At 40.4% G+C, this 16,016-nt stretch overlaps 2 protein-coding genes across 2 annotated transcripts; both read right to left on the bottom strand.

Annotated features, from left to right (window-relative positions):
- Positions 1-5,410: 5,410 nt before the first annotated feature.
- LOC119726404 (C-X-C chemokine receptor type 2-like) lies at positions 5,411-5,821 on the bottom strand. Its single transcript, XM_038198058.1, has one exon. The coding sequence runs from the start codon at positions 5,819-5,821 to the stop codon at positions 5,411-5,413; it is 411 nt and encodes a 136-aa protein (XP_038053986.1).
- A 7,291-nt stretch (positions 5,822-13,112) lies between these two features.
- LOC119726403 (melanocyte-stimulating hormone receptor-like) lies at positions 13,113-14,108 on the bottom strand. The gene is made up of 2 exons (XM_038198056.1): positions 13,680-14,108; positions 13,113-13,547 (listed from the first exon to the last, which is right to left on the bottom strand). Exons 1-2 carry the CDS (start codon positions 14,106-14,108, stop codon positions 13,113-13,115), a joined length of 864 nt encoding a protein of 287 aa, XP_038053984.1.
- Between the last annotated feature and the right edge of the window lie 1,908 nt (positions 14,109-16,016).

The raw sequence follows: 16,016 nt of genomic DNA, 5'->3' as shown, positions 1-16,016 counted from the left end.
ATAGATTTGATGTAAACAGTTTTCCAATGTGATGCTAATCCGTATACAGTTATCATCAATGCAAGGGTTCCCCACATACAACAGACTGAAATTCGAGCCCGCTTCACAGTTACAAGAGATGGGTAGCGCAACGCGTACGACACCGAAATGTAGCGATCCACAGTCAGCAGCAGGAGTGACGTTTGGGAACTGTAGAATAGTATGCCGTCAGTAAATGACAACACTTTGCAAAATGCCTCGCCCAAAATAAGCTCAGTCTCGGAAATTGCAAGAATAGTCATCGGTAGAGCTCGGAAGAGTCCCACCCCGAGATCGGCAATCGTCATGGATCTGAGGAATATCTTGGTTGTTTCCTGGATGCTACGGACATGCCTCAGGACCACAAGACACAGCGGGTTGAGGGTCAGAAGTAGGATGGTCGTTATGACGAGCAGGATGCATCGGATGAAGTTGTACTCAATTCTGTTCTGAGTTGTTGGGGTCGTGGATTCATTGAATGAAGACAGGTCTTCACTACTTCCTGTTGAATTCATGTGGATGTTCATCTTGCTTGGTCAGGTTCAATCTGTTGTAGGAATTTTTATTTAACTCCAGGGTATGAATTACACAGACAGCAGAAGAGGTCTTGGGCAAAAATCTTTCAGTCATATATTGAACAGTTTCAACGGAATAAGAATAAATGTAGTCGGAAAAACGTCACATATTGTATAAGGGTGGTAAACTGCATCCAGAGATTTGTGTATGTAGGCTTTATCTCTTGAAAAAAATTAAATGGGTGTGGCTTGTCCTTATCATGCACATGATGAGGACGTATGTAAATAACCATAGGTCAGTGTTGATTGGCCAGTCTCTGTTTGGCTCCTTGATATTCTGTATATTTTGATTGATAATATAATGAGAGGCATGTTCATATTACTTATAAATGGACGCATTTGGCGCTGCAGTTAATTTCCTGCAAAATGCCATTACCGGTACCTGACAATTTCCATTTACAATGCATTGAAATTAGTAGTTTCCAGTTTAATATGTTTTGAGGTGGATTCAAGAATACATGTATATTGAACTCGCTATGACAACATTGCACGAGTCAAAGACGAGCGCAATATTGTCATAGCGAATGCAATATATTCTTGGATCCCCAGAAAAAAGCCGCCCAATATTGTTATTATTATTTACATCAGGCTGACTTGATTCGCAAGAAATACAATTCAATGCACTGTCTTCATTTCTCCTATTTCTCCTCAATTCATAGCGAATGCAATATATTCTTGGATCCCCAGAAAAAAAGCCGCCCAATATTGTTATTATTATTTACATCAGGCTGACTTGATTCGCAAGAAATACAATTCAATGCACTGTCTTCATTTCTCCTATTTCTCCTCAATTCTGTCCTGAGTTGTTGGGGTCTTGGATTCATTTAATGTAGACAGGTCTTCACTACTTCCTGTTGAATTCATGTGGATGTTCGTGTTGGTCGGGTTCAATCCGTACAATTTTTGATATAACTCCAGGGTATGAATTACACAGACAGCAGAACTGATATTTGACAAAAATCTTTCATTAATGCATAGAGCAGTTTGAACGTAGTAAGAATAAATGTAGTCGGAAAAACATCACACATTGTAAGTGAGTGGTAAACTGCATCCAGAGATTTTTGTACGTACATGTATGCCTTATCTCTTTAAAAGAATAAAATGGGTGCGGCTTGTCCTCATGCTTATGATGAGGAAGTGTGTAAATAACCAAAGGTCAGTGCTGATTGGCCTGTCTCTGGTTGGCTCCTTGACAATCTTCTTCTTTTTTTTGATTGGCATATATTATAATATTGCCATAGTGAGTGGCACGTCGATATTACATTTAAAGCAACCTTGGAACGCATTTTGCGCTACAGTTCATTTCCTGCAAAATGCCATTACCTGCCAGTTTCCATTTACAATGCATTGTAATTAACTTTGCCAGTTTAACATGTTTAATCTGTTTTTAATAACCCTTTTTAAAACATCAAGCCAACTTGTCCTCAACTGTTGCTTATGCCTACCAATACCTTAAATAACTGGCCTCATGTCAAGAAGTGGATGACTTGATTGTCAGATAAGCAGCAGCATTATTGCTATTTAAAATTGGAGACTCCTGACTGGGAAAACATCAAGCTCAAAGTCTAGTTTTTATTTATTTATTGGCTGTTTCCCCATAGCATCTGTACATGTTTTCATCATGGAAGGCACTTTTTTTTTGGCATTAAAAACTAACCGATGACTTTAAACTAGACACACACTTTCCAGCATCTAAATATATGTGTGCCGAACAATGATGTCATCATGACGTCATCAAGTGAGCCATGACGTCACATTTAATGTGCATATTTTGAAGGCCTTTATCTACAGAACTACAAGGCCGATTGAGATGAAAGTTGGTATGTACCGGTACCTAGACCGGGATGTATTATAGATGAAAATTGTAGTGGCATCATGATGGCGTCATCACGAGTCACGTGACGTCACATTAAATGTGCATATTTTGAAGGCTTATAATTAGGACGATAGGTCTGATTGGGTTGAAAGGTGTTATGTACCTAGGCCGGGATGTGTTATAGATGAAAATTGTAGTAACTTCATAGCTCCTAAACTATTTACGCTGATCACTATGCAACTTTTTACTGCACATATCTGTCCTATCAGTCTATGCTATGACTTAAAAATACAACAACAAATAATAATGCCGAATCAGTCATGTGTTTGTCCACAAACATCGAGTGTTTTTGTTTGATGTGCAGGAACAATCTCTGTTCGGTTACCGGATGTTCGAACAAGATTCACTTTCCATGAGTTAGCAAATAACGCCTGTAATCTAACTGCGGAAAAATAGTCTGTTAAATAGTCTGTTAGCACCATTCTGAAAATGTCGATTTCATTGCTGGACCCCCCCCCCCTTCCCCCTTGATGTCATTGCTATGCATTGTTTTCTTGCAAACCCTATATGGGGTTTTTTGTGCATTTTGAACATATGATCAATGCTCTCAATTGCTTTCACCTGGTCACATAGCAATTTTCCAAGGGGAAAAAATTGAATTCCTGTCCTTTAGTGGTGGGGCATCTCCGGGCCCAACCTACCGGTAAGTCTGTTGGGATTTATATGTTTGACACCTTCGTTAGGGTGGAGACAATCTTCTCAAACCATGTTCCTTAATACCTAGATGAGAAACCTCTCAGAGCAACCTCAAAGCTAAGGGTGCAGGTCCATTTTTGACTGATTGTCAACTCCCTGCTAATAACACATAAAACCTGCAACAAAGACAACTTTACAGCAGAATCGTTGGCGCAAGCAACATAATTTTATTCAGTAATAATCAATAAATGTACAGTAAGTGGACTTGAAGTTGAGTGGCTGTGTTATTATCTGGGTCCTTTCTTACATGGAATACAACCCTAACCTAGTGCTCGTAGCAGCAATGCGCAACTTCATGCATCAGCAGTACACCACAAAAAAATCAATGTGGAACAACATTACGAATGCACAACAACATCAGAAATGTACAACAGTATCAGCAATATACAACAGTATCAGCAATATACAACAGTATCAGCAATATACAACATCAGCAATGAACAACAATATTATGAATGCACAACATCATCAGCAATGTACAACAGCGTCAGCAATAAGCAACAGCATCATCAATGTGCAACAGCATCAGCAATATACAAAAGCATCAGGAATATCCAGAGATGCCACTTTTCCGGGTTTTTTTGGCCGGGATTCTGTTTTTTAAAAATTCTCATAAAATTCCGGTTTTTTCCGGCCATCAAAGAAAAACTAGAAATAGAGAACGAACCGACAGCTTAAAGGCCATAGAAGCACAAATACAAAATAAATGGAAATAGGCTTGGCTACAGGAGAAAGATGACAATGGGGACTTTGTGTTCGGAGTAGCTTTTTAACAAAAATCAGTGCTCAAAAATCAGTGCTCAAAAAAACGAATTTCCCTTTTTTTAAGCAGACCCTGTGGCATCTCTGAATGTACAGCAGCATCAGAAATGTACAAAATGGTATCAGCAATGTACAACAGCATTAGGATTGCACAACAACATCAGCAATGTACAACAGCATCAGCAATGTACAACAGCATCAGCAAACTACAACAGCATCAGCAAACTACAACATCATCAGCATCAGTAATGTATGTGCATCAGCAATGTACAGCATCAGTATACAACAAGCCTGTGCACACACCTTTGGCTTCGCACGGGTTGACATTGTGATGACATGACTCAGTAACGACCGGAACATACCGGTATCAGTTGTGGATGTTTTGGCGAACTTCGTGTAACTGCGATGATATTCATACAATAAGCATCAATCAGTGCTCAAAAATTGACAGTCACAAGAGTAGCAAAATTGTGACTTCTGCACCACGACGGAACGTGTGTGAAGTTACGACATAGTCCAATTAACAGACGTGGACATGGACAATTGTTTGAGTAGTCCTACATTACAGTCATGAAGTTAAAAAAGTATACTTTTTACAAGCAATTGTGTACAATTGTGACAGAGTTGTTCACATGAAGGTCGTTTTTGTACAAGTAATGCTTAAACATTCTCTTCAAATTATTAATTTTCTTTTAGATTTGTTCTTTTCTAAATAACATATCCATATTTTAAAAAAATTGTACCATTCCATGAATACAAGTTCTACTGAACTGCTTCTTGATAAAGTATTCATGATAAAATTTCACTCATTATTAATCCACTGTAGCAGATTTGTTTTTTCTTAAACCAAAAGATGTTACAGAAACTGTCAATAGTGATTGGAACGCCCCTCGCTTCAGTTTACAACCAATGGCAGGCAGCGTTTACAGGATCGGTAGCTCGATATCAGAAGATCATGGGTCACTCGACGGCAGTCTTGGTTTCTGAGATAATAGATGAGCACGTTAAGCCAACTGTTTGTCAGGACAGGCAGCACATAGGTGAACAGGAGTATTATTGGGTGTTGGTCTTGTAAGAATAGTACCGCACAGAGTGGCAAGAGGTTGGCAACAGATGCAGTCAAAACTATAATGAGGACTGTTTTCAGGGCCTTGTTGTCGGGCCTTGCGGCAGGGTTTCCCGGTTGAGCGATTTGGTTTTCGACTTGGATGGCTCTCGCTTGGTGTCGTGATATCATGAACAGTCGTGCATATGCTATGATAGTAACCAACAGAGTGCTGACTATTATGGGTAAATAGACTATTGCTACAATTATCATGAAGGATTCTGACCGAAATAAACACATTTGGATGGATTTGCTGTAAACAGTTTTCCAATGTGATGCTAATCCGTATACAGTTATCATCAATGCAAGGATTCCCCACATACAACAGACAGATATTCGGGCCCGCTTCACAGTTACAAGAGATGGGTAGCGCAACGCCTACACCACCGAAATGTAGCGGTCCACAGTCAGCAGCAGGAGTGACATCTGGGGACTGTAGATAAATATGCCGTCGGTAAATGACAGCACTTTGCAAAATGCCTCGCCCAAAATAAGCTCAGTCTCGGAAATTGCAAGTACAGTCATCGGTAGAGCTCGGAAGAGTCCCACCCCGAGATCGGCAATTGTCATGGATCTGAGGAATATCTTAGTTGTTTCCTGGATACTACGAACATGCCTCAGGACCACAAGACACAGTGGGTTGAGGGTCAGAAGTAGGATGGTCGTTATGACGAGCAGGATGCATCGGATGAGGTTGTACTCATTTCTGTCTTCAGTTGTTGGGGTCGTGGATGCATTGAATGTAGACAGGTCTTCACTACTTCCTGTTGAATTCATGTGGATGTTCATCTTGCTTGGTCAGGTTCAATCCGTTAGTAGGAATTTTTATTGAACTCCAGGGTATGAATTACACAGACAGCAGAACTGATATTTGACAGAAATCTTTCAATAGCCCTAACAGTCCTGAATCCTTCAATTTCAATAGGATTTTCCACACCCCCTAGGGAGTTAGGGTTAATGCATAGAGTAGTTTGAACGTAATAAGAATAAATGTAGTCGGAAAAACGTCACACATTGTAAGTGAGCGGTAAACTGTGTCCAGAGATTTGTGTGCGTAGGCTTTATCTCTTGAAAAGAATGAAATGGGTGCGGCTTGTCCTTATCATGCACAAGATGAGGAAGTGTGTATATAACCATAGGTCAGCGCTGATTGGCCAGTCTCTAGTTGGTTCCTTGATTATCTGGGGTTTTTTTTGATTGGCATATAATATTGCCATAGTGAGTGGCACGTCGATATTACATTTAAAGCAACCGTGGAACGCATTTTGCGCTACAGTTAATTTCCTGCAAAATGCCATTACCTGCCAGTTTCCATTTACAATGCAATGTAATTAACTTTGCCAGTTTAACATGTTTGATCTGTTTTTAGGCCAAAAAAAAACATATTCGGTCTCTGGTCAGACCAAAGTTCCAGAATTGACGCGGCTTTTTTTTTTTTTTTGCTTTTTTTTTTTTTTCTTCAAGCTTGGATTGTACAGACAAGGTTTGGTACTATTTTGCTTTTTGGTGTCCTCATGTACATTGGCGTCCTTCATAATTTGCCTTGGTGCTCTCGATCATTTGCCGTTGTGCAATTTCCCATTCCTTGGTGCTCTTTGGTAAAAAAAAAATGAGGAGGTGCGGCAATAGAGGGCGCTGTTGGAGCTACCGCGGAACATTTTGGGAAAAAAAAATTGACGTGCATGATTAAAAGCGACGCGCACACTGACCAGAGACTGACTTATTGTTTTTTGTGGCCTTAATAACCCTTTTTAAAACAACAAGCCAACTTGTCCTCAACTGTTGCTTATGCCTACCGGTACCTTAAATAACTGGCCTCATGTCAAGAAGTGGATGACTTGATTGTCAGATAATCAGCAGCATTATTGCTATTTAAAATTGGAGACTCCTGACTGGGAAAACATCAAGCTCAAAGTCTAGTTTTTATTTATTTATTGGCTGTTTCCCCTTAGCATCTGTACATGTTGTCATCGTGGAAGGCACTTTTTTTTGGCATTAAAAACTAACCGATGACTTTAAACTAGACACACACTTGGACCAGCATCTAAATATATGTGTGCCGAACAATGATGTCATCATGACGTCATCAAGTGAGCCATGACGTCACATTTAATGTGCATATTTTGAAGGCCTTTATCTACAGAACTACAAGGCCGATTGAGATGAAAGTTGGTATGTACCGGTACCTAGACCGGGATGTATTATAGATGAAAATTGTAGTGGCATCACGATGGCGTCATCATGAGTCACATGACATCACTATAAATGTGCATATTTTAAAGGCATATCTACATAACTACAGGTCCGATTAGGGTTGAAAGTTGGTATGTACATAGACTGGGATGTGTTATAGATGAAAATTGTAGTGACATCACGATGACGTCGTCACGTGACATTTGATGTCATATTAAACGTGCATATTTTAAAGGCTTATATCTACAGGACGACAGGTCTGATTGGGTTGAAAGGTGTTATGTCCCTAGGCTGGGATGTGTTATAGATGAAAATTGTAGTGACTTCATAGCTGCTGTACTATTGGCACCGATCACTTTGCAAATTTATACTGCACATATCTGTCCTATCAGTCTATATGATGACATAAAAATACAACAACAAATAATATTGCCGAAACAGCCATGTGTTTGTCCACAAACGTCTAGTTTTTTTATTTGATTTTTATGAACAATCTCTGTTTGGTTACCGGATGTTCGGACAAGAATCACTTTCCTTGACTTAACAAATAGCGTCTGAAACTAACTGCGGAAAAATATTCTGTTAAACAGTCGGTTAGCACCATTCTGAAAATGTTGATTTCATTGCTGGACCCCCCCCCCCCTTTCTCCCTAATTCCCCCTTGATGTCACTGCTCTGCATCGTTTTCTTGCAAACCCTACCTGGTGTCTTGTGCACATTTTGAACCAATGATAAAATGCTCTCAATTCGGGCGATTCACAATGCAGTGTGCCGCCAAGAGTTTGCCACAGAGAGTCAATTTTTCAAGTTTACGGTCAACAAAACATGGCCCATTTGAACAAGTGTCAGTTGACAACTTGAGCTAGTATGTAATAGATTGGGGCATAACGTTCTGCCGCCTTTCAAAAACACCATATTGATAAAAAAAATCATACTTAATAATCATACACTTACAAAACTACTGACTGGAAAAACGAACAATTTCAAATGTCCCGCGGTGCGAATTTGTCGACTATCTCCCACAATGCACTTGGAAAAATGAACTCTCAGTGGCTAACTCTTGGTGGCGCACTGCATTGTGAAACGCCCGAATTGCTTTCAGTTCTTTAATTAATAACACCAATCAAACCAAAACACAGATGATCTTATGCCAGAATGTTTCAATCTTCCTTTGTAATTGGTGGGGGGGGGGGGGGGGGCTCGCCATTGGAATACAACTCTGTGCAAGCTTGTTTATTCTTGATAACGTCTGTGATTGCCTGTCGACCGGCCTTTGTAATTGCCAAGAGCTGCTTGGTACTCCCTTGCATTCTGATTGATGTGGAATATTGTCAGCTTGAGTGGCATCATTTAATTATATAATATTGGAAGGCTTCCAAGCCGTCCAATATTGTTATTATTATTATTTATATCAGGCTGACTTGATTCACAAGAAATACAATTCAAGGCACCGTCTTCATCTCTCCTACAAGTTTTGTATTTCGTCAAACTGGTTGAAGCTGCCATTGTGATTAGTGGCATCAGTCAAAGGTATACATGGCCTGCTGCGCGCTGCGTGGGCATCCGTGTTTGATGGTACCTCGTGCTACGCTCTGATGAGTGGTTGACAACTGTGAGTTTCTATGCTCTTGATCGTGTGGGAACCAGCGAAAATGTCTGGATGAGGGCGCACCGGACAATATCAAAAATACTATTGTCCGCAATGTGGGTACTAGTTTTACTGACAATATTGCTGTCATCCGGGAACGTTTTGAAAAAGATGATCTTTTGCTCAAATTGGTTTTAGTGCTCAGAAATTGTCTCAGATCACACCACAGAAATTGCTTTTCTATAACTGCATGTCTCCCCAACTATATCCCCCATTTATATTTAACTCCCCACATTTTCATCCCCAACACTACGCACTACCCGATCTATGATCGGCTAAATCAGCTTGTAAATAATAATCATGATTAAACCAACTTGCAGGATGCAGGTTGCTCTGTGTCTAATTTTGTTTAGATTTATTTCTTGTCAGTTTCCAATTATTGTACAAATCTTGAATGCTTGGGAAAAACTGATTGTCTCCTTTTCAGGGTGAGTTATTAAACAGGGGGGCCTTTTCAAACCAGGTCTATATGGTGACCACCCCTAACAAGAGTAAACTGGAGGTTAGAAAATAGCATTCCTCAATGCCAATTTGAATGCATCGAGGGAGGGTAAGCTGGCTTAGTCCATCATCAAGGAGTTCCAGTCTCTGCAGGTTTGGGAAGATGATGAGGACTAGACCTGCGTCCTGCAGTGGGGCATGGGAAACCGTGAGCAGCGACCTGTAGTGCCTCTCTGATTCTGCGAGTGCAAGTTGTCCTTTCAGTCAAAATCAGTCTAGTGACTGTGATCAGGTGCAAGTACTGTACCTTTAATCCTATTACAGTCGACTCTCGTTTATCCAAACACTGTTAATACAAATTCTGGTTACAACAAACAAAAAGCCTTGGTCCCGACTGAATTAATGTGCACAATGAATGCAACCATCGGTCCTCTTAATACAAAATTCTGATATAACAAACATTTTTGCTATGTCCAGCTGAGTTTGTATGAACGGAAGTGGACTGTAATAGCAGGTCATCAGTACTGGGCGAGACTCTGGCTGATGGGGTCCCCACTTTGATCTGTTGTGTTCATGCTGAGTGATAGTGAGTCCCAAATTTGGGACCAAACAATGAGGTGGTGAACAAAGTGCCAATAAACATTTTAGCTGGGATCTTGCCTCTCTTTTTTTTATAGCTTGGAGTTGATATTGTTAATGCTGACTGTAACATTTGTCTGTGTCTAATTTCGTTCAGTAATACCTGTCAGTTTTCAAGTACTGTACAAAGCTCGTAGGCATGGCCTTATTCATTAAGAAAATGGCTGGGAAAAAGGACCAACTGATATTCTCAAATATTATTGTTTATTTTGGGCATATTTGAAATGTTTAGACCACAAATTTGTATCTGAATGGGCGGGAAATATTCCAGATTGAAAGGGATAGACTACGTGTAGAACTAAATGACAGGAATTCTATTTTTTCCCTTCGAAAATTGCTACGTGACAAGCTGATCTCTCATCAATTTTATTACCACAATCAATTTTTTTATGGGCTGGCTGAAAGTTGAAGCATGTTCATGTTTATTTTTGATCAGTTGCAGTTTTGAATTGCTTGTACATGTTGTAAACTGTATTCAAAGGGCAATGAAATATAGTAGCGGGGCATCTCCGAGCCTAACCAAGTCTGTTGGGTAAAGTTTGACACCTACAGTAGGGTGGAGACAATCTTCTCAAACCAAGTTTCTTCCCTAGATGAGAGACCTCTCAGAGCAACTTCAAGGCTAAGGGTGCAGGTCCATTTTTGATAAAATATACCACCGATGATGACTGATTATCAACTCCCTGCTAATTACATATTAAACCTGCAACAAAGACAACTTTACGCAGAAGCGTCAGCGCAAGCAACATAATTTATTCAGTAATAATCAATAAATGTACAGCAATTGGAATTGAATTTGAGAGGCTGTGTTATTATCTGGGTTCTTTCTTACACGGTATACAACCCTAACCTAGTGCTTGTAGCAGCAATGCGCAACTTCATGCATCAGCAGTACACCACAAAAAAAATCAATGCGCAACAGCATTACGAATGCACAACAACATCAGAAATGTACAACAGTATCAGCAGGGTCTGCAATAAGCGGTATCGCATCGCAATTTGCGACACATTCGAGGCCGACTGCGACGCAATTTTTAAAGTGCATCGCAAAACTGCTATACAACATTTTGATCATGAAAAGTTGACACAAAGTGTACTTGCCACCAAATTTCAGTCCACTAAATTCCACAACTATCGGACATGGTAAACATCCATCATGTTTTGATTTAGAAAACGAACGTCAATTTTGTTCAGCTGTATAAAATCTGTACGTGTTTAGTTTGTAAAGAGGCGGCGTCTGAATAACGAGACCACGTGATAAACGCAGCTAATAATTTGGAATCGCACTTATGATCCGGACATAAGGAATGCCCGGAGCGTCAGTGCGATATCAAATTATCCGCAGCATGTATCACGTGGTAAATCACGTGCATGATCGGAGGAGGTTGCAGGACGTACGTCGAGATTTTACCTCGTAGCTTTGAATCTGCTGCGACTGTGCGAGCATTCCTCCATGGTGCGAGGAATAATTTATGGATTTATAAAAGAAATAACACGTTTGTACACTATCTGGTCAAGTATTCAACAAACTTTATTCTTATTCTCACTCACTGGTAAATATATGCATGAAATGAGTATTTTGGTGGCTAAAAAAGTTACATGCACGTCGTGCATGCTCAGTAAAAAAGCTACGTGCACAAGCTAAAATCTACATGCACTGGTGCATGCGTGCACCCGGGTAAATCGAGCCCTTTTCTCATCAAGCCCTTTTCTCATCACTATTCTTTAGATATTTGTCGGTTTATCTTAAACATTTTGCCGACACGGAAAACGGGTTTACCCCTTCAAGTAAATCACTTGATACGCACGTGGGATTCGTGGGAACTAAAACGTCAAAATCCCAGCTGTGTTGTCGTTTGTGCGCTGTTTAGCATATTGATGAAAACATGGCTACTACGAAAACTACCGGTATCAAGGCAAATACTGCCAATAATTGGCAGGCGGATCTAGACCCGGGCCAGGAATGGCCCGGGTTAATAAATTGCTTTTTCACTCGAAAGTTATTCCAGCAAGCATGCAGCTCCTGAAATAAACAGACAACTGATGAGTCACTAAGTTCACAGCTTAACGTAAGTTACTTCTTTATTGCTTTGTAATTTGTACAGTGTGACACTGACAGGTAAATAGTAATTGCAAAGCCGAGGCTAAATTTGAGTATAACAAAACTGCTATGCAAAATTGGTAAACTGCTATGCAAATCAAAATTTGCATAGCAGTTTTGCTATACAAAAAAAAATCCTTAAGGCTTACCCTGAGTATCAGCAATATACAACAACATCAGCAATGAACAACAACATTATGAATGCACAACATCATCAGCAATGTACAACAGCATCAGCAATGAGCAACAGCATTATCAATGTGCAACTGCATCAGCAATGTACAAAAGCATCAGCAATGTACAGAGATGCCACTTTTCCGGTTTTTGCCGGGATTCCGGTTTTTAAAAATTCTCATAAAATTCCGGTTTTTCTGGCCGTCAAAGAAAAACTAGAAATAGAGAACGAACCGACAGCTTAAAGGCCATAGAAGCAAAAATACAAAATAAATGGAACTAGGCTTGGCTACAGGGGAAAGATGACAATGGGGACTTCGTGTCGATGTAGCTTTTTCACAAAAAACAAAGATCCGTTTTTTTACCCCTCAGGCGAGAGGCTCGAGGGGTATTGTCATCGCCTACGGCATCCGTCCGTCCGTAGGGCCGTCCGTCGGGACGAGCAGCTTAGTTTCCGGATGATAATTTGAGTTAGAAATGAGATTTGGTAGGGGGTTGCCCTTGGGAGTAGGTAAGTTGGGATTGGTTTTGGGGTCAAAAGGTCAAAGGTCAAGGTCACCACAGTGAGTGAAAGGTAAATGGTTTCCGGATGATAACTTAAGTTAGAAATGAGATTTTGGTGTCTAACTTTGGTAGGGGGTTGCCCTTGGGAGTAGGCAAGAAATTTTAGAAATTTGTTCTTTTCTAAATAACAAATCCATATTTAAAAAAAATTATATCATTTCATGAATACAACTTCTACTGAACTGCTTCTTGATAAAGTACTCAAGATAAAATTTCACTCATTATAAATCCACTGTAGCAGATCTGTTTTTGTTTTTTGTTTTGTTTTAAACCAAAAGATGTAACAGAAACTGCCAATAGTTATTGGAACGCCCCTCAGTTCAGGTTGCAACCAATGGCAGGCAGCGTTTACAGGATCGATAGTTCGATATCAGAAGATCATGGGTCACTCGACGGCAGTCTTGGTTTCTGAGATAATAGATGAGCACGTTAAGCCAACTGTTTGTCAGGACAGGCAGCACATAGGTGAACAGGAGTACTATTGGGTGTTGGTCATGTAAGAGTAGAAACGCACAGAGTGGCAAGAGGTTGGCAACAGATGCAGTCAAAACTATAATGAGGACTGTTTTCAGGGCCTTGTTGTCGGGCCTTGCGGCAGGGTTTCCCGGTTGAGCGATTTGGTTTTCGACTTGGATGGCTCTCGCTTGGTGTCGTGATATCATGAACAGTCGTGCATATGCTATGATAGTAACCAACAGAGTGCTGACTATTATGCTTGTATAGACTATTGCTACAATTATCATGGAGGATTCTGACTGAAATAAACATATTGGGATAGGTTTGATGTAAACAGTTTTCCAACGTGATGTTAATCCGTGTGCAGTTATCATCAATACAAGGGTTCCCCACATACAACAGACTGAAATTCGAGCCCGCTTCACAGTTACAAGAGATGGGTAGCGCAACGCGTACACCACCGAAATGTAGCGGTCCACAGTCAGCAGCAGGAGTGACATCTGGGGACCGTAGATTAAGATTCCACCGGCAAATGACAGCACTTGGCAAAACGCCTCGCCAATATGCTCAGTCTCGGAAATTGCAAGTACAGTCATCGGTAGAGCTCGGAAGAGTCCCACCCCGAGATCGGCAATCGTCATGGATCTGAGGAATATCTTAGTTGTTTCCTGGATGCTACGGACATGCCTCAGGACCACAAGACACAGCGGGTTGAGGGTCAGAAGTAGGATGGTCGTTATGACGAGCAGGATGCATCGGATGAAGTTGTACTCAATTCTGTCCTGAGTTGTTGGGGTCGTGGATGCATTGAATGTAGACAGGTCTTCACTACTTCCTGTTGAATTCATGTGGATGTTCATGTTGCTTGGTCAGGTTCAATCCGTTAGTAGGAATTTTTATTGAACTCCAGGGTATGAATTACACAGACAGCAGAACTGATATTTGACAAAAATCTTTCATTAATGCATAGAGTAGTTTGAACGTAATAAGAATAAATGTAGTTGGAAAAACATCACAGATTGTAAGTGAGTGAGTGGTAAACTGCATCCAGAGATTTTTGTACGTAGGCTTTAAATGGGTGCGGCTTGTCCTTCTCATGCACAGGATGAGGAAGTGTGTATATAACCATAGGACAGCGCTGATTGGCCAGTCTCTGGTTGGCTCCTTGATTATATTTCTTTCTTTTTTTGATTGGCATTTAATATTGCCATAGTGAGTGGCACGTCGATATTACATTTATAGCAACCGTGGAACGCATTTTGCGCTACAGTTAATTTCCTGCAAAATGCCATTACCTGCCAATTTCCATTTACAATGCAATGTAATTAACTTTGCCAGTTTAACATGTTTAATCTGTTTTTAGGCCCCCCAAAAAAAATATTCGGTCTCTGGTCAGACCAAAGATCCAGAATTGACACGGCGACGCGGCTTTTTTTTTCTTTTTGCTTTTTTTTTTTTTTTCAAGCTTGGATTGTACAGACAAGGTTGCAATGGGTACTATTTTGCTTTTTGGTGTCCTCATGTACATGGGTGTCCTGAATAATTTACCTTGGTGCTCTCGATCATTTGCCGTGGTGCAATTTCCCATTCCTTGGTGCTCTTTGGTAAAAAAAATTGAGGAGGTGCGGCAATAGAGGGCGCTGTTGGAGCTACAGCGGAACATTTTGGGGGAAAAAAAGATTGACGCGCATGATTAAAATCGACGCGCGCACTGACCAGACACCGACTTTTTTTGGCCTTAATAACCCTTTTTAAAACAACAAGCCAACTTGTCCTCAACTGTTGCTTATGCCTACCGGTACCTTAAATACCGGTAACTGGCCTCATGTCAAGAAGTGGATGACTTGATTGTCAGATAAGCAGCAGCATTATTGCTATTTAAAATTGGAGACTCCTGACTGGGAAAACATCAAGCTCACAGTCTAGTTTTTCTTTATTTATTGGCTGTTTCCCCATAGCATCTGTACACGTTTTCATCGTGGAAGGCACTTTGTTTTTTACATTAAAAACAAACCGATTGACTTTAAACTCTAGAGATGCACCCTTGGACTAGTATCGAAATATATGTGTGCCGAACAATGACGTCATCATGACGTCATCAAGTGAGCCATGACGTCACATTTAATGTGCATATTTTGAAGGCCTTTTATCTACAGAACTACAAGGGCGATTGAGATGAAAGTTGGTATGTACCTAGACCGGGATGTGTTATAGATGAAAATTGTAGTGGCATCACGATGGCGTCATCACGAGTCACATGACATCACATTAAATGTGCATATTTTAAAGGCATATCTACATAACTACAGGTCCGATTGGGTTGAAAGTTGGTATGTACCTAGACTGGGATGTGTTTTAGATGAAAATTGTAGTGACATCACGATGACGTCATCACGTGACATGTGATGTCATATTAAACGTGCATATTTTGAAGGCTTATACTTGTACATGTATCTACAGGACGACAGGTCTGATTGGGTTGAAAGTTGTTATGTACCTAGGCTGGGATGTGTTATTGATGAAAATTGTAGTGACGTCACGATGACGTCGTCACGTGACATGTGACGTCATATTAAACGTGCATATTTTGAAGGCTTATATTAATAGGACGACAGGTCTGATTGGGTTGAAAGTTGTTATGTACCTAGGCTTGGATGTGTTATAGATGAAAATTGTAGTGACATCACGATGACGTCGTCACGTGACATTCTGTTGCATTTAGCAGGGTAAGGGTTAATGGGGCGCTATTCAAATTTGAAGATTATTGT

The sequence above is a fragment of the Patiria miniata genome, unplaced genomic scaffold (genome assembly GCF_015706575.1).
Source record: "Patiria miniata isolate m_02_andy unplaced genomic scaffold, ASM1570657v1 HiC_scaffold_2, whole genome shotgun sequence".
NCBI lineage: Eukaryota > Metazoa > Echinodermata > Asteroidea > Valvatida > Asterinidae > Patiria > Patiria miniata.
This window is presented reverse-complemented; position numbering and strand designations above follow the sequence as displayed.